Source organism: Misgurnus anguillicaudatus, chromosome 5, assembly GCF_027580225.2.
Source record: "Misgurnus anguillicaudatus chromosome 5, ASM2758022v2, whole genome shotgun sequence".
In the NCBI taxonomy this organism is placed as follows: Eukaryota; Metazoa; Chordata; class Actinopteri; order Cypriniformes; family Cobitidae; genus Misgurnus; species Misgurnus anguillicaudatus.
Genome location: NC_073341.2, coordinates 39,069,645 through 39,093,289, shown reverse-complemented (window position 1 = coordinate 39,093,289; position 23,645 = coordinate 39,069,645). Strand labels below are relative to the sequence as shown.

The 23,645-nt window shown below is 37.0% G+C and overlaps 1 protein-coding gene across 1 annotated transcript in view; it reads right to left on the bottom strand.

Moving 5' to 3' along the window:
• grm6a (glutamate receptor, metabotropic 6a) overlaps positions 1 to 23,645 on the bottom strand; it is a 78,792-nt gene that overhangs the window by 29,470 nt on the left and 25,677 nt on the right. The window contains exons 3-4 of the mRNA XM_055168045.2: positions 6,620 to 6,836; positions 6,184 to 6,319 (exon numbers count right to left, since the gene is read on the bottom strand). Coding sequence (XP_055024020.2) covers positions 6,184 to 6,319; positions 6,620 to 6,836 — 353 coding nt within the window. The remainder of the gene's footprint in view (positions 1 to 6,183; positions 6,320 to 6,619; positions 6,837 to 23,645) is intronic.

Genomic DNA, 23,645 nt, shown 5'->3' with positions numbered 1-23,645 from the left:
CTACTGTTTAGTACTGTTCACTTGAATGCTTCCTTTTTAAATCATAAAGACCTTTCTGTTTGGTTTATAACATCAACATTAACCTATTAATCATATGAATATGTTGTAGGAAGAAACTAGAACAATATAAGACTTTCCCAAACACATTTTTATAGGTTCAAAAATAGTGTGTGTTGTAGTTGCCGGCAAAGCATGAATTTTTGTCAATATCGCACGCCCCTAGGCTGCATAAATGCGCAAAGGTAAGCTATTACCTTATTTTTACAGTTATTTTACACTTTTATGTGCATGCCCAGTTACGTGATTCTGTCATCATTTATTCACCCTTATGTTGTTACAGATCTGTATAATTTCTTTGTTCTGCTGAACACAAAGAAAGATATTTTGAGCAATGTTTGTATCCAAACCATTTTTGAGAACCAATGACTTGCATAGTAGGATTTTTTCCTACTATGGAAGTCGATGGTGCTTCTGTTTCCTGCAAATGTGTTCAGCCGAACAAAAACATTTATACAGGTTTGTAACAACACGAGGGTGAGTAAATTTTAATTTTAAGTTAACTCTCCCTTTAAGATTCATTGTCCACAAAGATAAAAATAAACTGCACAATGCAATTCCCCATCTGTTTTTTTTTTATCATATCCATATCTACATTTATCATTCATGTCACATTTGAAAATTTCATCTGATAAGGTAAATTTATTTAGACAGATTTTGCACTATAGCACATCTATCGTGACATTTACAAGGCATTTTTATCACTTCCATGTGACAGGTAACACCTTGAGCAGCACCAAAAATATAATATAAATAAATAATCACAGCTACAGAAAATGTCAAAATCTTAAAATGATGAACTTCCAGTTCAAACAATTACTGTAGATGAAGGCAAATCCCTTTTTTCAAAGTTTTTAGTTATTCATATACGACGGACAGGTCTTCACAAATGACACAAGGCTCTGATTTCAAAGAAATGATCATAAGTCAAAGAATCCTCTGCTCATGACAAAAATATTCAATATATAAAACATTTAGCATCACTAGTTTAATGTTCAATATAAATGGTCATTAAATGAATGAATAACATTCAAAAAATGTAATCTTCAGAATTTAGTTAATGCAAGTAATATAACCACCAGTGGTGTCTAGGCATGGGCCGATATAAGATTCTGGCGGTATGATAACCTTTAGCAAAAATATCACGGTTTCACAGTGTTGCGGTATTGCCATTGCAACCAGACTTATATAGTACTTAAGTATTTTTACTTTCTACATAAAAGTACATTTTCAATTATTCGTATTTTTCTTTGGAAAACAAACATTCCAAAACATATTATCATAATTTTTACTCCACTACATTTCATAATTTCAAGTTTTTGGTTTATATTTAATATTTAAGTACATTAAACATCTAGTAATTTTTTGTACTTTTACTTAAGTAAATTTATTTTTGTACTTTTACTCAAGAAAGTAAAAGTACACAATTTTTATGTAATTAGGCATTAAATCAATTTTAATATGCAATATATAATGAATACACAGTATGATTTTATGCTTTAGAATGTAGTGAACATTTTTTAGTAAAGAAAAGTAAATTTTTTCCCAAGACAAACACTCTGATAAAGCACAGATGCTTGGAAAATGTAACTAAAATACTTAAGTATTATACACCAATGCCAGGTAAAAATAAAGCATTTAAATTATAATATGCTTTCAAAAAAATATATAATATTTTCGTAATGTATATTAAATGTAAACATCAAATCAGTTGCATGACTTAATGATTTAATAAATTTTGTATAAACACAGCTCATATCTTGGAGCCGGTACCACAGAACATTTTAGTGGTTTTGAAACCTTGACTGTTTAAGTAAGGAATAATTGACGACGGGCCATTGAATTATAAGAAAATAATGCACACCAAGGTGGTAATGAGGCACGACGCGAAGCGGAGTGCATTTTTTTTAAATAATTCAAAGGACCGGAGTCAATTATTCCTCTTATACCACCGTTACCACAAACATTGCTCTGGTGCCTATTTTTAAGACATTTGACAAGTTAGGTGTGCGGTTTACGTAAGGAATAATTGACGACGGGTCATTGAATTATAAGAAAATAATGCACACCAAGGTGGTAATGCGGCACGACGCGAAGCGGAGTGCTGTTACACCGCAGGTGTGCATTATTTTCAAATAATTCAAAGGACCGGAGTCAATTATTCCGCTTATACCACCGTTACCACAAACATTGCTCTGGTGCCTATTTTTAAGACATTTGAAAAATTAGGTGTGCGGTTTACAGAAAAATAATCAACACCCATAGAACATTTCTCAGCCAATCAGAATGCAGCATTCAACAGACCCGTGGTATAAAACCTCGATATTCCTTGAAAGTGGTGTCCAGTGACTTTATTTTCGAGGGTGCACGATGTGAAGCTCGTCAAAACCTATTCAGCCCATCGTGTGTGTGGCTCGTCATGTGAACCTATATGTGCATCAGGTATTATGTCAAAATACATGCCTGCTGCAGACGCTTTCAAGGGGTTTATGATAAAAGTGACGCTCACTTTTGCCAGATACTCGATTAATCGCATGTGTAATCAGAGTTTAGTGTTAAAGGTACAATTTGTAAGATATTTAAAGTAAAATATCCAAAAACCACTAGTCCAGTGTTATATATTTTTTCCGGCTGATTACTAACAATATCTATAATGTTTTCAACTACTTGTAAATTAAGAGAAAATTGCTGCCCTAAACAGTGACACGGGGCAGTGCAGTTGCCTGTAAATGACGTCAATATCTACGTTACCCTTTGTTACCGCCTTTACTGATGTAAAAACCACATGACAACAGTGTCGTGGACAAATGTGGAAGTAATAGCGTCTGTCGGGCCACTCGCTTTTTTATTTGTTCATCTGAACACTTAATTCTGTGCTGTGTTAACAAACCATCGTATTGGACTAATACTGTAACAACTAACAATTGCGTTTTGAACATTACATGAAACCTTACATAATGAAAAAAAAACCGATGTATCAAACGCAACATTTATAAAACTTGATCACTTTACCTCATGTGTAACATGATTTCTCATTCCCGTCTGATTGATGGCCATCAGCGTTTGAGTTAAAGACAACAAATCCCATCAGTCCACGCTGCTTCAGAGCATCATTAATCTACGTCATTGTTATTGATTTGATCTGGCGCCCTCTAGTGGCACGGATTATACAAATTGCATCTTTAAGTAAGTGTCTTGCGAGTATTTTGTGAATGTGAGCATCTCTTTTATCATTAAACCCTTTCGCCGCGTGTGCAGCAGGCACTTATTTTCACAAGACACATGATGCATAGGTTCACATGACGCACCGAACACATATTTTGAAATTGCGCCCCTTGGAAGAGAAGTCATCTGCATCAGTAGATATCAGTCTGAATAATCAGGTATCAGTATTGGTGGGAAATTAAATATCGGTGCATCACTACTCATAGTATCCTGTAAATCTTCATATTACAAGATCAGTAGAAATCAATGTATTGATGACCACATAAATTTACATTTATGCATTTGGCAAACACTTTTATCCAAAGTGACTTACAGTGCATTCAATCTATACAATTTTTATCAGTATGTACGCTCACTGGGATTGAACCCATGACATATTGCACTTCAGTTGTAAACTAGTTGAACATCTGGCTTCTTGAATAAATGTTTTATGAAGAACAAAGTTGTTTGTGACAGTGAAAAATCTTCTCCTATGAGATCTTAAAAGCCTTTTAATTGGGTTCAAATCTGAAACTTTGGTTTGAGAGTGCGGCCGTCGTTCAATTTCAGGTTTGTTGGGCAACAGCCAGTTTCATTTATATGCAAACAGAGCATGTGTGATGCATTGCATATCAAAAGAGAAATATCCCATATTGTTTTATCAACACATCAAACGCTGTTACCTCCAATTACATTCATTCTGACCGTTGGTCTACACCCAGATGCTTGCTCTCCATTCACTGCATGCACTTTGCATTATCCGCTGTTGTATTTTGCATTTGATCTATTCTTATGTAAAATCACCCCTAAATATTATCAAGAATAAAAGTGAGCTCAATCACATCAAATAATCCACATTTGCCCTCGATGCCACTGAACCATCATCAAATCTGTCTGTTTACGGCACAGCCACAGATGGAATGAACAGAGCGTTCCAGACACACAAATACAACAATGAAAAGGAATTGATACGAACCCATAACGCAGCTGTTACACGACTAAATCTCTAGATCATTTAAAGGTAATACTTATTGAATGTTAAAATACTTGCAGAGACTGTTATTAGCGTAAACACTGTGGCTTTGTCTGTTTAAGAACACATGAACATTATGCTAAAAAAGTCTGCATTTTGGCGTGGGAATACTTTCATATATACATTTATGCATTTAGCAGACACTTTTATCTGAAGCGACTTGTGCAATCAATCTTTATATTTCTTTTTTAGTTGTTTCCTGGGATCGATCCCCTAACCTTTTTTCAACTTTTTTTGTCAGCCTTTGACTCCAAATTATTTACTTGAAGTACCCCGTAAGATTTTCAGTAAATATTTCAATAATGTAATAGCATGTTTAACTTCAAAAACATTTTAAACGTTTTAATGTTTTTATCATGATATTTTAAATGTATATCTGTCCATTTTGCATGAGTTCTCAGTTTTCTGATATATTGCAATGTTGTGTAATGGTCAGTGTTCAAATTGAGGGGGGGCCTGGGGTGGTCCCAGACCTCCTATAAGCATTGAAGGACCCCCTATAAAGCACAAAAATATAAATTAGGGAGTCCCCTGATTTTTACTAAAATTAAAATACTAGATGAATTACAAATCTTGTGCTGCGCTGCCACAAAGCAACACTGTCCATTACTTGTCCCAATTTTGCAATAAACATATTGAAAACATTTCTGTCTGAAATAAATGTAAACTCTCATGCTGTTTTCTGGAGGAATTGACAGATGAGTCAATGTCTCTGTGTATGGATTATTTTCACCAGAAGAATCTTTAGTTATTATCTTTATTTATTATATTTTGCTATTATCTTTATGGGCTTTTAAAAAATTCTTCTCAAACTATTATTTCACGCTAATTTAAGGGCTAAAGTGGTTAAGGTTTGAGTTAAAAGGACACATCACTTTTTTTTCGAAAATATGCAATGATATGATGCAGTGCCCGAAAATAGTCCTCTACTAATGAAATTTACCAAGGGGACTATTTTCGGCTGTTGCGTAATATCATTGCGCCTCCTGCAGCCATGTTACGGCAGCAAAGTCCTTGATTATTACACCAGAATGAGAGTATAGTTCCCAGCCATATCGGCCTAGAAAATCACAACTTTAAATTTTCCGTCTGTCTTAGTACACGATGTAACTACAGAAGAGTCAAGTTTTAAATAGGAAAAATATCAAAACTCTTTGGTTATTTTAAGCGCAATGCTAATGGTCTAATCAGATTCAATGAATTATGCTAAGCTATGCTAAAAGTGCTAGCGCCAGACCCGGAGATCAGCTGAATGGATTCCAAAACGGTAAAAATCTAATGTTTAACTCTAGAGGAGCTGGAAAATGAGCCTCTTTTTTAAGTGGAGTGTCCCTTTAAGGGTAATTTGGGGTTTCTTTGATTAAAACGTTGATACAGGATCACATCTTACTTTGTGAAATCAAGGCGACCCTAGCTAGGGGGCTTATCTTTGACATTATTCGAACACTGATAATGGTCACGTGACATTCAGATGAAACAAATAAAATATTTAGCTTTGCTAAGTGTTTTATTTAAACTTTTTTATTTTAAAATCATTTATTTACATTTCATGATTTAATTGTAATTGCTAAACTTTTTTATTAACTTACAAACCCTCCGCAAGAACCCATTTATGAAACCCTGCTCTAATGCACTGCTAATGCATTAAACACTGACTGTTTTCCCTTTTTAGCCCATATACTATTTCACACCATTATTGTGCCAACACACATGGTCAATAGTATTGATATAGATATTTTTAAACATATATATCACAGTGCTTTAGGTTTACCTGTTAGACTTCCCTCGTAAACACAATACATGCCACAGATGTTGCTGATAAAACGTAAATTGTATTTATTCAGACCCTTCCTATTAGCGACCAAACATACATTAGGCTATTGACTTACTTGATGTCATCCTCATGGGCAAAAATGATGACCCCTCGGGCGTTGGGGGTCTCCATTAATCTCTTAATGATCTTGTCAAACTCTCCTGGTTTGGGCTCTCTCGGGATCTTCAAAGATTGGGCGATGCACAGACCTCCTTTGTCAGACACAGAGACAGACATTGATTCTGAAATTTTTCTCTCTCCCGATGTGACTTACTTTCTATTTATATTAATGACCGGCATGAATTTCTGGCAGCAGATGGGTATAAATGCATGCAGCTGTCCTAGTCTCGCTCTTCTCCCCAACTTTTTGAGAGATAGTATATTAATGAAACGTCTAATTTGGATCTATATCATTAGCAAACTGTATGCTGTGACGCTTAATTTTTCACCACCCCGCTTCGCATCTGTAGCACATCAGAATTCAAAGCTTGCTGACTGTAGAGTTACTGTACCTGCCTCGCGAGAGATCTGAACGAAGGCATCCACTCCGCTTTCACCATAAGTTCCCTCCGATGCCAATGTGGATACGTAATTCCAGCCCAACGCCTTCACGATGTCCACCATAGCTTGGGCCTGGTATGAGTCCGGCGGTACGACTCGTGAAAAAAAGTCGTAGCGGTTGTTGTCACTTAACTCAGGAGCTGTGGAGGCATAACTGATCTGAGGGATCTAGAAGGCAACAAGAAAAGATTTGAGCAATGTCAAATGCATTGTGTTTCAGATGCTGGTAAACATGAACTAGAATTAAGAAATCTTTGGTCAACCTGTTTCACCAGCAACGACTTTTCTGTTTGATCATACAGCTTATGGTAGTAGTCAGGGTTCACACACCTTAGTTAACTTCAAATTCAAGAACCTTTCAAGGACTTTCCAGGTCCAATACCCTCAAATTCAAGGACAAAAGGGGGACGCATTTCAAGTGAGAGCAAGGTTACATCGTGTTACTTTTAAGATACATTGTTACAGTTCCCTTTCGAGGGAACTCGCGCTGCGTCACTGACACTTTGGGGACGCCTCCAGGGGTAAGTGCATCTGAATGTGTATATCAAATTCAACCAATGATGAGGCTTAATGATAAAGACAGGGTGACGCGGGAGTCAGGAAGTATATCACTATCTAAAATATTGCCAAAGACGGCGTTACAGGAATGCAGGAAGTATGACAAGAGAGACGCAGCGTCTCGTTCCCTTCTCAGGAAACAACAGTTACATACATAACCCGAGACGTTTTCATGTGTCAATCACAACTATGCAAAAAAGCATTTTGGTATGAATCAACATTCGCATACAGAAGATATAAGCATTTAAAGTGAACAGTTTAACACGTGTGTTTAAAAGTCTAGAATTTTTATGATATTATCCTACACTACACAGGGATTAATATGGATTTATTTCATAAAACTTCTTGCATAAAATAGATTCAAGCACTTTCAATGACCTGTATCTATATTTGTATATTTTCAAAAACTTCCCAGTGCCTTGAATTTTTTCCCCAGATACACAAACTTTTAAGGATTTCAAGGACTCATGGGAACCCTGAGTAATTTATACTTTTAGGAACTCAAGCTTGGACAGAATAAATCCAGAAGTAGTAAATTGTCTGTGCAACTATTACATCATTTGGATGGTTGCCGTCATATATGCTTGACCCAATGATTCATTTATCAGCAACAAACTGGAGCAGCTATTTTTAATGCACAGAAGCTGTGCGAGGTCTTGGCATGCTGGTGGGCTGCGGGCACAGACTTACAACAGGTAGATGGATGAATGAACAAACCATTTGACAGATTATCTGTGAGGATTAGAGGGGTTTTAGTCAAATTAAGTCAAGCACAGGAGGAGAGATACAGCAGAGAACAGGATGGGAGTTCTCGGCAAAACCACTCATTTATCCCCATATTTCTGTCAACCTTTACAAATGAGACTTTAACTTAACGTATCTCAATCCTGGACATTTTAGGTGTCACACCCAAATTGGGTGATGAAGACCTCCACTAATGACCTGAAAAAAGTGCGTTAGATAAGTGACCCAGAGAAATGGCAATGGCAAGTTGCCAACATATTTTCAAGTATTTTTTTAAATGGACCAAATAATAATAATTTCACATTCATTTCAGTCTTTGACGTCACCTTTCACAGTCAATATTAAAGAAATCAAGGTTATATTTTCAAAGAATGTTTACATTATGTAGGATGAGGTAATGTAGAAAAAAATGTATTTTATGTAAATCATAAAATATTTACTTTAGGTCAGACAGGGTCACAATTCTGCTAATTTTACTTAAATGGTGTCTACATCAGGGGTTTTCAAACTTTTTGTTTGTGTGGACCACTATTTGTAATCAAGAATTTTCGCGGACCACCTCATACTCATCATAAAATATGTCTACACAAAGTCCTGAATTAATCTGCACCTCTAAATAGGCTTACTAGCACTAAAACTACAACTGGTCATCACATCAGTACAACAGATTCTTAAAACATATTCTTAAAAATATATTTTTCTCTTAATATAATATATTATTTTATATTTTATTTTGCCTTTACACGGACTACCTGCAGTACCCTCACGGACCGCTAGTGGTCCGCGGACCACAGTTTGGGAATGGCTGGTCTACACTATAAATGAATTACAGAAAATGTTATTTTTTAAATATATAAATGTACAATATATCACATACAAAAACAAACCATGTGCTTAAAAAAAAAAAGTTTCACCCTACATTTATTTGTTCTGTCCTCTCAAATATGGGTAAGTTTCATCAAAAATGTTTAGCAAAAAGCAGAGATAATTGCATTTTTGTGAAAGACTTCTGATAGAAATCCGATTCAGAGTGATAATCAAAACATACACAGAGTTTGAACTGTTTGACGTTAGTGGTTGCTTCCGGGTTTTATAAGTTGGGTAAGTCCGCCACCTGGTGGATAATAGTGGAAATATGAATTGCCGTAAAAACTCGTCATTGGCAAGGAAGCGTTTTCTCTTAATTGGCGAGTTAACTCGTTAATGGCAGGGAAAGAGTTAAATATAGATGTACAAATAACATAAATTAATTAATGCTGGGCAGAGATTAATCGCGATTAATCGCATACAAAATAAAAGTGATTTTTTGCATAATATATGAGTTTTGCATATATACACATATATTCATGTATGTATTTAAGAAACATTTGCCTGTGTATATATATTTATTTATATTTTTATATATTCTATATGATGTATAAATAAATAAAAATTATATATAAAATAAAACAATTTAGACATGAAAATATGTATGTGTGTTTGGTTAAATATACATAATAATTACACACAGCACACACACACATATATTATGCAAATAAATCTCTTTTATTTTGTATGCAATTAATCGCGATTAATCTTTGCTCAGCACTAAAAACAATTTTGATTGATATTGGCTGCTTTCTTCACAACATAATTCCCATAGTTGCATTTGTGCCATTTAAAGTGCACCTACACTCTTAAAACGAATGTGTTAAATTAACACATCTTGTGTCTAGTTAAGGACAACACACCTAGTGTGTTGTCCTTAATTTAACACATCTCTGTATTATTTTTAGAACAACACACTTTGTGTTATTTTTACACATCTTGTGTTGTCCTTTTTATTTATTTGAACTCAAAATCAACATGAAATGACACATAATGTGTTAAAAACAACACATAATGTGTTAAATAGTTTGAACACAAAGCAATGTGTTAAAATTAACACACCCTGAATGTGTTAATTTTAACACATTGCTTTGTGTTAAACTATTTAACACATTATGTGTTGTTTTTAACACATTAAGTGTCATTTAAGTTCATAAAAAATAAAAGGGACAACACAAGATGTGTTAAAACAACACAAAGTGTGTTGTTCCAAAAATACAAAAACAGAAAGATCAAAGATGGCAAACAGCAGCACTTCTTTCAAGCCTGCACCATCAACGTGATCAAACATTAGTACTACTACACACATTATTTAAAAATATACTCAGGTACTTAATTGCTTGTGTATTTACTTATTATTGAATCGATACCGAAGCAAGGCAATCAATATCGAATTGAGTCGAATCGAAGCCTCAAGAATCGAAATCGAATCGAATTGTGAAATTCCTAACAATACCCAGCCCTACTAATAATGCGATTATAATGGGATTTTGTCAATACTGCGATTATACTTTACCTCATGTAAACGCAATAATTCGATAAAAATAATGCGATTAAGCTCATAAACGCAGTAAGTATAATCGCATTAAAAGAGGTGGCGTACGTCGTTTTTAATCACAGCATGCGTCCATGTAAACACTTTAATCGCATTTATACCGCACTACCTGAAGTGCGTGTGTGTTTTAGTCATGCACCTTTAACACAAATTTGTTTTAAACTTGACATTAGGAAGTTTTACGTGAACTCTGCCAACACGACTCGCTATCAGCAGTCTGTCTTCATTCAGAAATAGCTCAAATAACACGACAGCAGTGTATAAAAGCTTTAAGGGACGTTATAACGATAATTATAACGATAAATATATTAGTGACCACATCATAATGATAACTTCATGCTAATTCGCTCAACGAGCGCGGCATTACCTAATATTGGATGTTTCTTGTAATAAAAACTTTTTTGCAATTGTTTACATGCTTATGTTTATGCTGTTCTTGTTGCATTTACACAGCGGGAAACCAGCAGATGTCCTCAACTCGCTGCGTTTGGCGTAACTAAACAATGAATGTACTAGGTTAATAGCTTACCTTTTGGCGTAGTCATTGTGGTAGAAAAATTTCACAGCAACAACTGCATCAGCTCTGTATACCTGAGGTAATTTTATGTTATAACCTCCGCAATGAATGAGCTTTCTACTGCATTTTAAGTGCGCGCGCACTTCAAGTTCAAATAGATTTGATTGGCTGTCAATGGTTTATCGTTCAGCATGTGCCAAAATTGCTATCGTTATAGTTGTTGTGTGAGCTCTGCTATTATCTTTAATATAAAACGATTTTTAAAACTATATTTTTATATCATGTGAACGCCCTTTACAGGCACTGTCATATTTATATCTTCATCACGGCACCGGATAATGAAATACATCTATAACAACGTGTTTGTCATTTAACGTAAGTAAATTAAAACATTGGACCATATATGTGAGTTCATCATTTGTGCTCTGCATTGGGCTATGTGTGAATACTCCGAAAATAAAAACTGCATGTAAACCGGAGTGAAGAGGTTAGCTCCAGTCATGTAAACATCTTACTGCGATTAAGACCTTACTCGCATTACTGGAAATAATCGCATTATTGGTGTGCATGTAAACGTGGTCATTGTGTGTGCGTGGTTTATGGTTTACTTTCCACATATCTTACATTTATACATAGATATCCTGCCTTCCTCAAACGCTCTGATTTTGTAAGTAACTCATCGATTTAAAAAGCTCTGTGTCCCTGATTGGCCAGCTAATCTCTACGTTGTGATTGGTCTGAATACCTCTGACGTCAGCCAGAAATGTGACGCTCCTTACCATGTTTGAAAGATTTGCGCACAATGCAACGCAAACAGGAGTTAATTTACAGGCTGTGAGTCAGAAGCGGGCGGAGTTATGATAATGACCGTCTTGGCCACGTCAACTGGCCCAGGAAGTAAACTGTTACCTAAAATCCGTGTTTTTTGTAGTCCAAGAAAAGAGATTTACGTTGGAGATGATAACTCGCATCATCGTATACTTTGGAGTTTGTATCTTTTGCATATCGTTAAAGGAGCATTTCACCCGTAGAAACATTAATCTTTATTGAAAGTGTCTTATATTTGTAGGTGAAATTTAACATCCATTTCGAATTTGGTGCCTATTTGACAGAGAAAAGGGGTGTTTGTAGTCTCACTCCCTCAACAAAAATATTGGACTTCCTTCTTTCAATGATGCAAAATGATGCTTTTTGCATCATTGAAAGAAGGAAGTGCAACACTGAAATCTGTATTTCTCCTGTCTCAGTGGCAACTGAGAAAATTATGCATGGCCATTCAAAAACATGACTGAGGTTCTAACTATACAAAGCTTAATGCAAATGGGTGAAGTGTCCCTTTAACATACTAATACACACTTACACACCAATGGAAATGTAAAATCGTGAATCAAATAATACTTGCTCTTTAATAGTTTTGATATGTCTGCTTTATTCCAACATGTGAAAAATATAAATAAAGAGCGTTTCAAACTTTGAATATTAGTGTATATTTCAATAGACCCTTGACACCCTGTCTCCAAACAATTCAAGCAATCATTCTCACGTCTGACAGAAAAGTGTCTAAAAAACAAAACAAGTCAGATTCTGCCCTAACTAAACTGTATTCCCAGAATGAATAGTGTAAATTACTTCGACCCCATTGGGGGAACAGTTTGATTCCCCAGCTAGACATGACACAGGTTCAGACAGACAGACAGAGAGGTATTTTACATCCTGCACTCGTTCATGCACATCAGGACTTTGTAATAATAATAATATTAACTGCCAGTCTATTGAGACTCTATGATCCAAATCCAATCTTTTAATCACAGTAATGGCTCCCACTCGCCCCTGATCTCTACCCAAGCATTTAACAGAAGACCTCATTTCTTTGACATGCATGTAGTATTTATGTGTCAATGCTTATGTTTGAGATCATGTCCATCGGTGGGCAATGCACACAAATTTTTAGATGATATTTTAATGCTGAAGACATGAAGTAATGGAGATTTTGATTTATTTGTCTATTTCTCAAATGTTTCTCCTGAGATAAGATGTTCAGTGACATCACATGTCTCTTCTAGAGATCAAAAGGAGATGTCTCATAGTCATGCAATCTAAAGTAAGAGATTTCAAATGCAAGCATTTCCAATCAGATTCAATTAGATTTGAAATACTCATATAAATTAATGTATTACAGTAAATAAATCACAAATGAGATGTTTTATATACATCTCAATTGTTTCTACAAAGAGATTAATGTTAGAGATTATTGCCAGATTAAATGAATGGCAAATGTAGACGTTTGAAATGGAGATACTGAAGTCAAAGCTTTCAAATAAAAACTCAGTATAATTATGTTAAAAGCTTTATAATTGTGCTATACATCCACAATTTTCCTAATAATGGATTTTTAGAAAAACATCTGCGACAAAGTTTAATGTAACCCAATTGCAATAAATTTTCTGAGCTATGAACTAGTAAGCATTGAGCAGTGATGTTCCTCTGAGAGTTGATCCACTGTCCTTTTCTTCCCTAATTAATCCATCCTGATGTTGCTATTGGTTTTCCTTAAATGACCTGAGAGCAGCACAAATGAAGTTTAAATTGACTAAATCCCACACACACTCCTTGCCATAGGCATATTTATGAATCACTGGTTAAAGCCTCCAGCTAGGGTTTAGTTGATGAATTAGACACAGCAGTTAATTAGAGGCTTTGAGCCGCTGCTCCCCAGACAAACATTTGAGAAAAAAACCTCTCATCAAGCATGCTTCTCAAAAACATGGTCTTCACATTAATATTATACCAAAGGCTAGAAAATTTACAATATTTAACATAAAACATTGGTATTTATCTTTGGTTAATAATGCCTTAAATTAATTGTGCTAAAAATATATAAAATGCCAAAAGTGAACCTCTAGAAACTGCTTAGCAACATGCAAAACACTCACGACACCTTAGCAACCACCACTACACCCTAGCAACTGCTTAGCAACATGCAAAACACTCACAACACCTTAGCAATCACCACTACACCCTAGCAGCTGCTTAGCAACATGCAAAACACTCACAACACCTTAGCAACAACCACTACACCCTAGCAGCTGCTTAACAACATGCAAAACACTCGCGTCACCTTAGCAACCACCACTACACCCTAGCAACTGCTTAACAACATGCAAAACACTCACATCACCTTAGCAACCAACACTACACCCTAGCAACTGCTTAGCAACATGCAAAACACTCAGAACACCTTAGCAACCACCACTACACCCTAGCAACTGCTTAGCAACATGCAAAACACTCACAACACCTTAGCAATCACCACTACACCCTAGCAGCTGCTTAGCAACATGCAAAACACTCACAACACCTTAGCAACAACCACTACACCCTAGCAGCTGCTTAACAACATGCAAAACACTTGCGTCACCTTAGCAACCACCACTACACCCTAGCAACTGCTTAACAACATGCAAAACACTCGCATCACCTTAGCAACCACCACTACACCCTAGCAACTGCTTAGCAACATGCAAAACACTCGCATCACCTTAGCAACCACCACTACACCCTAGCAACTGCTTAGCAACATGCAAAACACTCACGACACCTTAGCAACCACCACTACACCCTAGCAACTGCTTAGCAACATGCCAAACACTCACAACACCTTAGCAACCAACACTACACCCTAGCAACTGCTTAGCAACATGCCAAACACTCACAACACCTTAGCAACCAACACTACACCCTAGCAACTGCTTAGCAACATGCAAAACACTCACGGCACCTTAGCAACCACCACTACACCCTAGCAACTGCTTAGCAACATGTAAAACACTCACGACACCTTAGCAACCACCACTACACCCTAGCAACTGCTTAGCAACATGCAAAACACTCATGACACCTTAGCAACCACCACTACACCCTAGCAACTGCTTAGCAACATGCAAAACACTCACAACACCTTAGCAACCACCACTACACCCTAGCAACTGCTTAGCAACATGCAAAACACTCACGACACCTTAGCAACCACCACTACACCCTAGCAACTGCTTAGCAACATGCAAAACACTCACGACACCTTAGTTACCAACACTACACCCTAGCAACTGCTTAACAACATGCAAAACACTCACGGCACCTTATTAACCACCACTACACCCTAGCAACTGCTTAACAACATGCAAAACACTCACGGCACCTTATTAACCACCACTATGCCCTAGCAACTGCTTAGCAACATGCAAAACACTCACGACACCATAGCAACCAGCACTACACCCTAGCAACTGCTTAGCAACATGCAAAACACTCACAACACCTTAGCAATCACCACTACACCCTAGCAGCTGCTTAGCAACATGCAAAACACTCACAACACCTTAGCAACAACCACTACACCCTAGCAGCTGCTTAACAACATGCAAAACACTCGCGTCACCTTAGCAACCACCACTACACCCTAGCAACTGCTTAACAACATGCAAAACACTCGCATCACCTTAGCAACCAACACTACACCCTAGCAACTGCTTAGCAACATGCAAAACACTCAGAACACCTTAGCAACCACCACTACACCCTAGCAACTGCTTAGCAACATGCAAAACACTCACAACACCTTAGCAATCACCACTACACCCTAGCAGCTGCTTAGCAACATGCAAAACACTCACAACACCTTAGCAACAACCACTACACCCTAGCAGCTGCTTAACAACATGCAAAACACTCGCGTCACCTTAGCAACCACCACTACACCCTAGCAACTGCTTAACAACATGCAAAACACTCGCATCACCTTAGCAACCACCACTGCACCCTAGCAACTGCTTAGCAACATGCAAAACACTCGCATCACCTTAGCAACCACCACTACACCCTAGCAACTGCTTAGCAACATGCAAAACACTCACGACACCTTAGCAACCACCACTTCACCCTAGCAACTGCTTAGCAACATGCCAAACACTCACAACACCTTAGCAACCAACACTACACCCTAGCAACTGCTTAGCAACATGCCAAACACTCACAACACCTTAGCAACCAACACTACACCCTAGCAACTGCTTAGCAACATGCAAAACACTCACGGCACCTTAGCAACCACCACTACACCCTAGCAACTGCTTAGCAACATGTAAAACACTCACGACACCTTAGCAACCACCACTACACCCTAGCAACTGCTTAGCAACATGCAAAACACTCACGGCACCTTAGCAACCAACACTACACCCTAGCAACTGCTTAACAACATGCAAAACACTCACGGCACCTTAGTAACCAACACTACACCCTAGCAACTGCTTAGCAACATGCAAAACACTCACGACACCTTAGTTACCAACACTACACCCTAGCAACTGCTTAACAACATGCAAAACACTCACGGCACCTTATTAACCAACACTACACCCTAGCAACTGCTTAGCAACATGCAAAACACTCACGACACCTTAGCAACCACCACTACACCCTAGCAACTGCTTAGCAACATGCAAAACACTCAGAACACCTTAGCAACCACCACTACACCCTAGCAACTGCTTAGCAGCATGCAAAACACTCACGACACCTTAGCAACCACCACTACACCCTAGCAACTGCTTAGCAACATGCAAAACACTCACGACACCTTAGCAACCACCACTACACCCTAGCAACTGCTTAGCAACATGCAAAACACTCAGAACACCTTAGCAACCACCACTACACCCTAGCAACTGCTTAGCAGCATGCAAAACACTCACGACACCTTAGCAACCACCACTACACCCTAGCAACTGCTTAGCAACATGCAAAACACTCACGACACCTTAGCAACCACCACTACACCCTAGCAACTGCTTAGCAACATGCAAAACACTCACGACACCTTAGCAACCACCACTACACCCTAGCAACTGCTTAGCAACATGCAAAACACTCACGACACCTTAGCAACCACCACTACACCCTAGCAACTGCTTAGCAACATGCAAAACACTCACGACACCTTAGCAACCACCACTACACCCTAGCAACTGCTTAGCAACATGCAAAACACTCACAACAACTTAGCAACCACCACTACACCCTAGCAACTGCTTAGCAACATGCAAAACACTCACGACACCTTAGCAACCACCACTACACCCTAGCAACTGCTTAGCAACATGCAAAACACTCACGACACCTTAGCAACCACCACTACACCCTAGCAACTGCTTAGCAACATGCAAAACACTCACGACACCTTAGCAACCACCACTACACCCTAGCAACTGCTTAGCAACATGCAAAACACTCACAACAACTTAGCAACCACCACTACACCCTAGCAACTTAGTAAAAAGTTAAACATAGCAAGTAATTAAATAAGAGATTTTTTCTTCAACATAATTATTTAAAGATGTGGTTAGTGATTATGTAAAAACACTACTATAAATTAATCTGTAAAATATGACACAAAAAACTTCACTTCAAAACTTGGACAATGTTTATTATAATGTGTTAATGATCTCTCTTTGTCTCCGGGGTAGACCTTATTTCTAACAGTCTTCTTCAGCCTTTTAAGGGATATTATTCCCTCTCTAGGGTACATGTGTCCCTAACTAGTGTGACTCAATAAAGACTGCTCTCTCAGAATGAACGATACAGATTTACCATACATTTAATAAATTGTCGCATATGACCACAAAATATTTGAGTAAATGTTTTCCTGGCATGATAAGGTGAATTTTTAGGAATGATCCAAGTTACAAAAGCTTAAACAAAGTGCATGTCAATTGTATTTAAACACATACTAAATGTAAAAAATGTATTGCTAAAACATGTTACTGTGTACTGAGTATTGTGGAGTTAGACTGTTAAATAGTTTTTTCACATTTCTATGTTCAGGATTTTTTGGGTGGGGGTAAAACGGTGGCTCGATAATGCACCGTCCCTAACACAATCATGAGCATTCATTCAGGTTGTAGCAGTATTTGAAAGTTGAAAGAGACGGCAGCTTTCCCCTAAGTGGGCATTTTATTTACGTTGCCATTTTTTCATCATTCAAAATTGGCTGGATTGTTAATAACACATTTTACTGTGTTGTGACAAGCACATTTAATATTGGACATTACACAGATTTTAAGCTTTCTCCATAGTTGGTGGTGTGCTGTCTATAGAAAATATTTCAATGAAGAATACATTTACAATTACAATAAGCACGACCAGACATGCACACAAGCTGTACTGTGCTGTACCAAACAACTAAAGCAAGAAAGATTTCACATAAATAAATCTGCCGGTAAGTAGTAAAGACCAACGCACTTCACACAGAGAAGTGAAAAGTGTACTACTGACAACCAGATTATGCAGTGTCTCGACGCATAATAACAGCAACTGACACAAGAAAGTTCACACAAAATCATTTCCTTAAGCTCAACAATAAATAGCCACGGTTTTCTCACTTGAAAAGTGCTAAAGACATCAGAACAATTACTGACCATTTACCTCCAAATAACTGCAATTAAAGAAAACTGAGCACAAAAGATGCCGGAGGAAACTCTGTTTTTTTAAACATCTAATGTAATGATGATTTATTCACAAAGAAAACTAGAAATCTTTCATCAAAACATAATCCCACCATTGACCCACTGCATGCAATGTTTTAAATGACTAATTTGCAGACAGCAGCGATTCTGCTCTTCAGACTGACAAACTTTTGTTATGGTTATATGAAAAGGCACTGCTCTCTACTTCTTCTTTCTTTATCGCTTTCTTTTACAGACTCAATTTGAGCTGTCTGAACAGACGCCAGAGGCTTATTGTACCAAAAGGTCCTCTAATTGTGCGGCTAAAAGCTGTCTGATGTGTTTTCTAGACCCACAGAGTCTGCTTAATGGCTGGGGCTGAAGAAATTGTCATTTAGCACCCAAATATACTCTGCAAGCATTCCTGGATATGTGACCCAGTGTGTGAAAACCCAGCTAAAATCATTTTATTGTGATTTTTGCATAAAAATCATCCTACATAATGTAAAGAACATTCTGTGAAAATATAACATTGATATCTTTAAAACGGACTTGAGTAAGATCATGAAATCAAACTTGATGCTCTTAAAGGTGCAGTGTGTAGATTTTAGTGGCATCTAGGGGTGAGGTTATGAATTGCAACAAATGGCTCAGTTAAGCGCTCATCCCTCCCTTTCGAAAAACAAATAAAGTAGCTACGGTAGCCTGCACAGGACAAACATATCGTCATCAGAGACTCTGTAGAGCGGTTTGTCCATTTAGGGCTATTGTAGACACATGGTGGTGTAAAATGGCGATCTCTGAAGAAGTTTTTTTTTTAATCAAACTATAAAGGAATCAAGTATAATTTATATGAATGTAACCAGTTATGTGTATCAATTAATTTACTATTATGTATGCATTGCAATCATTTCAGAGTCCTGCACGGGTCCATTTTGGGAGACCCGCTCCCACCCGTACCCGCAAAGTTCAGCACCAGATCCGATCCGTCACCCGTGATAATATCAAAATGAAATCTGCACCCGCCTGGGCCCGTTAATATTTGGCCCGTTACCCGCACACGCATAAATCACACATGCTAAAATCATTCCAATTAAAGTGCTTTATTTTTTTATCCCGTATCTCTCTCAACATCAAATGTTGAGCGTGTAATGGTAATTTAGACATAAACATATTGCACATATTTTCATTCGCGCTACTACCCGCCCGCATGGAGTTATTTATCCGCCCACATCCCATCCCGTGAATTTTAGGAATGTCACAATCCACCCGTTTTAGACACTTTTATGCGGGTATCAGCGGGTACCCGCGAGTACCCGACCCGTTGCACTGTCGCAGTGGTGGTGACGTAATGGGTCAAATGTAAATGTTGCCCGTCTAATGGTAATTTAGACATATTGCACAAATTTTCATTCGCGCTACTACCCGCCCGCATGGAGTTAATTATCCGCCCGCATCCCATCCCGGGAATTTTAGGAATGTCACAATCCACCCGTTTTAGACACTTTTATGCGGGTATCCGACCCGTTGCAGGACTCTGGATCATTTGTTGAAAAAGTTGTCCAAGGCAATCATTTGTGAAGGTCCACTGCATAGTTTTAATGTCAAAGGTCACAGAGGGTCTTAATATAATGAGTAGCCCTAAATAGGTCATGGGAAGGAGACACCCAGTCTCAGAAACGATGACCTATGGTGACCCTTACAAAAGTGATTTCATGTGGTTCTTTATATTACAAGCCTGAACATAAACCTATTGTATTGAGCATGGGGTTGGGGGTTATATATACCAGCCATAGTACAGATAGAGGCGAGCAGGTTTTGCAAGATCTTCTCACGGCAAACAATAAAGTCAAGAAATCCTCCTAAAATGTACACACTGCACCTTTAATCTCATCATTAGATTATGAGACTTTAATTAGAATTTCACAGACACATTTATGTCACATATCGATCAGATATGTCAGATTGCAATTCATAACATAAACACAGGTTGCATTCTCATTCTTAAGTTTCTCATTTATGTCTTATTTACTTCAATTATTGCCACAGTCATTTGAAAACAACTGTGTCGCTCCCTGAAATACTGAGGTTTGTCACCAAAACACAAACACAAGAACACATGTTTACAATGCACCGGCCATACATTTGTGTCTATGTACATGTATAAACTATATTTCTGCCCTAGGTTGTGTTGTACAAGATGGGAGGTTTTCCTGTGAAAGAAAAACAAAAAAAAGGCTCTAAATAATTTGTGTTAGGTTTTAGACAGACTAAAAAATGTCTTGCAGGGGAGTTCACTGAAATCCTTGTAATATTAATGCAGCTCAGATTTCTGTGGCATGCGTCCTCTCCTCAACGTTTTGTTATTCTGTTTGGCTAATTAGTCACAAGCTTTATAGAAATAAACTTTATACAAATACATACTGTACTCGTGCTGATGTCACGTGGATATCTGTCCCACATACGCTGCTTAAACCACAATAATATTCACTGTTTTACTGTCCTTTATCTCTTCCCATCTCTGTGGTGAGAGACAATCAGCCCTGATATAAAACATCTCATCTCATAAAACCAACAGAGACCGAGAGGGATTTCTGCAGAGTTTTAAGCCATATAAAGATAAGATGTTAAAAATGAAGTACTCAGAGCTGTTTCATGAAGCAAAGCACTAAGTCTTATCATTAAAAAAACATGAGGTTTGCTACAGGGACCCATGCAGCCCGAGTGGCCACAGAGACTTTCACTATTATGCAACGGTGTCCTGCTGAAGTACTGAATTTTGCTGCATTCGGCTTACAGTTTGTGGCTCTTTCATGAGAAGATCTGTGAATGCTCTGTAATCCACATGAGAGCGTGTGTGTCTGATCATGACGCATGTTGTGTGTGTATAAAGCTGTGTACAAAATTTCATACTAATACACTACTCTTTACCTGCCGTATTTTATGCAAATATTCTGTATTCACAGAATATCCTGATAATCTAAGAGCATAATGTACAAAATCCCACAATGCAATTTGCTTAAAGTCCCTATGAAATCAAAACTGACATTTTTTTTGGAATGTTGCAGTGTTCATTATAACTTTAATCAAATTCTGAAAATGTTTTTCCATCCCCTCCTTTTCTAATGACGTCAGCTTGTCAGCTTGGGCGAAGCATCCATTAACCCCGCCCCCTCCAATGGTCTGTCTGTTGTGAGTTCCATTTTAGAATAAAACGCCTAGTTTTCTATATCCAATCAGCTCACAGTTGAAAACACAAGCCACGCCCACTGTTTTCTTCTTGTGATTCCATACACCAAAATAAATTTATCTGGCTAAAAAATATGTTTTAAATATATGCCTAATACACTTTGTAGAAAGTAAAGCTTAATTTAATATATTTTTGAATTTGAAAATATATTTAGTTTTAACATTCAAGTATTAACAAATTTCAAAATGTATTTCTACTAAGCCCCTAAGTTGACACTGGCTAAAGTTTAGTTTCATGTGCTCATGCGAAACCTTCATGTGCAGAATTTTTCTTAAAAGTTTAGTTTTACGTGCGCTCGCGATAGTTTAACGTGTGCACGCGAAACTAAACACGATAGTAAACTTTATTTAATTTTTGCTCCATGTCCCCTTAGGGGCTCCGTATATTTCAGGTGCAGCAAGTACATTTCTAATTTTACCACAACAACAAAAAAATTCTTGGAAAAAATATAGACGGTTTCATCGGACGCACGTGATACACGTCTGGATCCGAACCTTACTTCCGGTTTCGTTTTTTTAATGGTCTGACTAGTTGCTAAACTGATCTCTTGAACAAATGCCTCGTCGAAAATAACAAATGTTTCGGTTTCCTAGGTAAACTATGTGTTGTTTTTTTGCTTGTTATATAAATAAACTACGTTTAAAGAACTTTGTTGTTATTTATTCTTAGCAGAGTTTACCGGAAGTTACGTGCGGACCGCGACTTGTTTATGTTGTTACTGCTGAAACTCTATAAAAGTTTGTAAAGTATGAAATCTAAAATTTTATAAAGTAAATTTTTGCCATTAAAAATATACTTAATTTTAACCTTTTCAAACCCGTTATGTTCACAGGCTTGTAACATAAAAAATGTCTTCCAAATTTTAATGCAACATAAATATAAATACATTAAAATATATTTATTTTTAAAATGTATTTTTAAAAAAGGCCAAAAAATATACTGTTGAAAAAATATAAATATATATTTTAAACATATTTCAAAAGCCGTTGGTTGCAATTCGCAACCTCACCACTAGATGCCGCTAAAATTTACACACTGCACCTTTAAACTAATTTGGGTAAAAATGTGATTTCTATACCAAGAAAGTGACGAGATGAAAACCACTATTTTCTGTTACAAAATTGCACATAGCACCTATAGGTTATAATAACATTAAAAATTTAAATCAATAATTAGATTTTCAAGGATATATTATGATTATTTTTTCCGCAAAATGCAATAAATCCATGACAAGTCTTTTTTTTTCAAAATTCTATAAATCTATTGAATCAATATATAAATGTGCATTCATCTTTGCCATGTTATATTTATTTAGTTGACTAGTGGTATATATTGATTTAAAAATATATAAATATTAATGGCATTAATCAAAACACTTAAACGCTTAACTTTTTTGACAGTGATCAACTGTACATTTTTTTTTGTCCTGCTCGTTTTTTTGTTGACTTCGAGTAAAATAATGGAAAGTTTTTCATAAGATCACCTGGGGTCAATGTGTTAGCATGACAGAAGTTTGATGCTGTCATTTGAGAACAAGCAACAGCCGACATTTTTCCTTCAACCCGAGTGGATCTCGTGTAAATTATTCGATTTTGATGGCTTACGTTTCTTCCCCGGCCCCGCCACAGAAAACCACCACAGATTTATCAATGCCATATAAAGTATTATTTTGTTTTTGTTTGTTTGTTGATCATGAAGTACATAGTAGATGAGGAAAACTTGGATTCTGTGTGTATTCAACGCGCCGCCATTGTTGTTTACGGTGCATGGAATGGTGCGCTGTGATTGGTTGAGCAGATTTATTGCATTTTGCAAAGAAGGAGGAGTGGCATTTGTTGCGGTTTGGAAAAAAGGGGAGAAAAGATGACAGAATAACACGGCAGATATCGGATTTTGCTGTTTTGAAACCAAACACGCCATTTTTACTTTTGACACATTTTAATTACGTTTCTATCAAGAAATTTGTATTGTAAGTTATCGAATA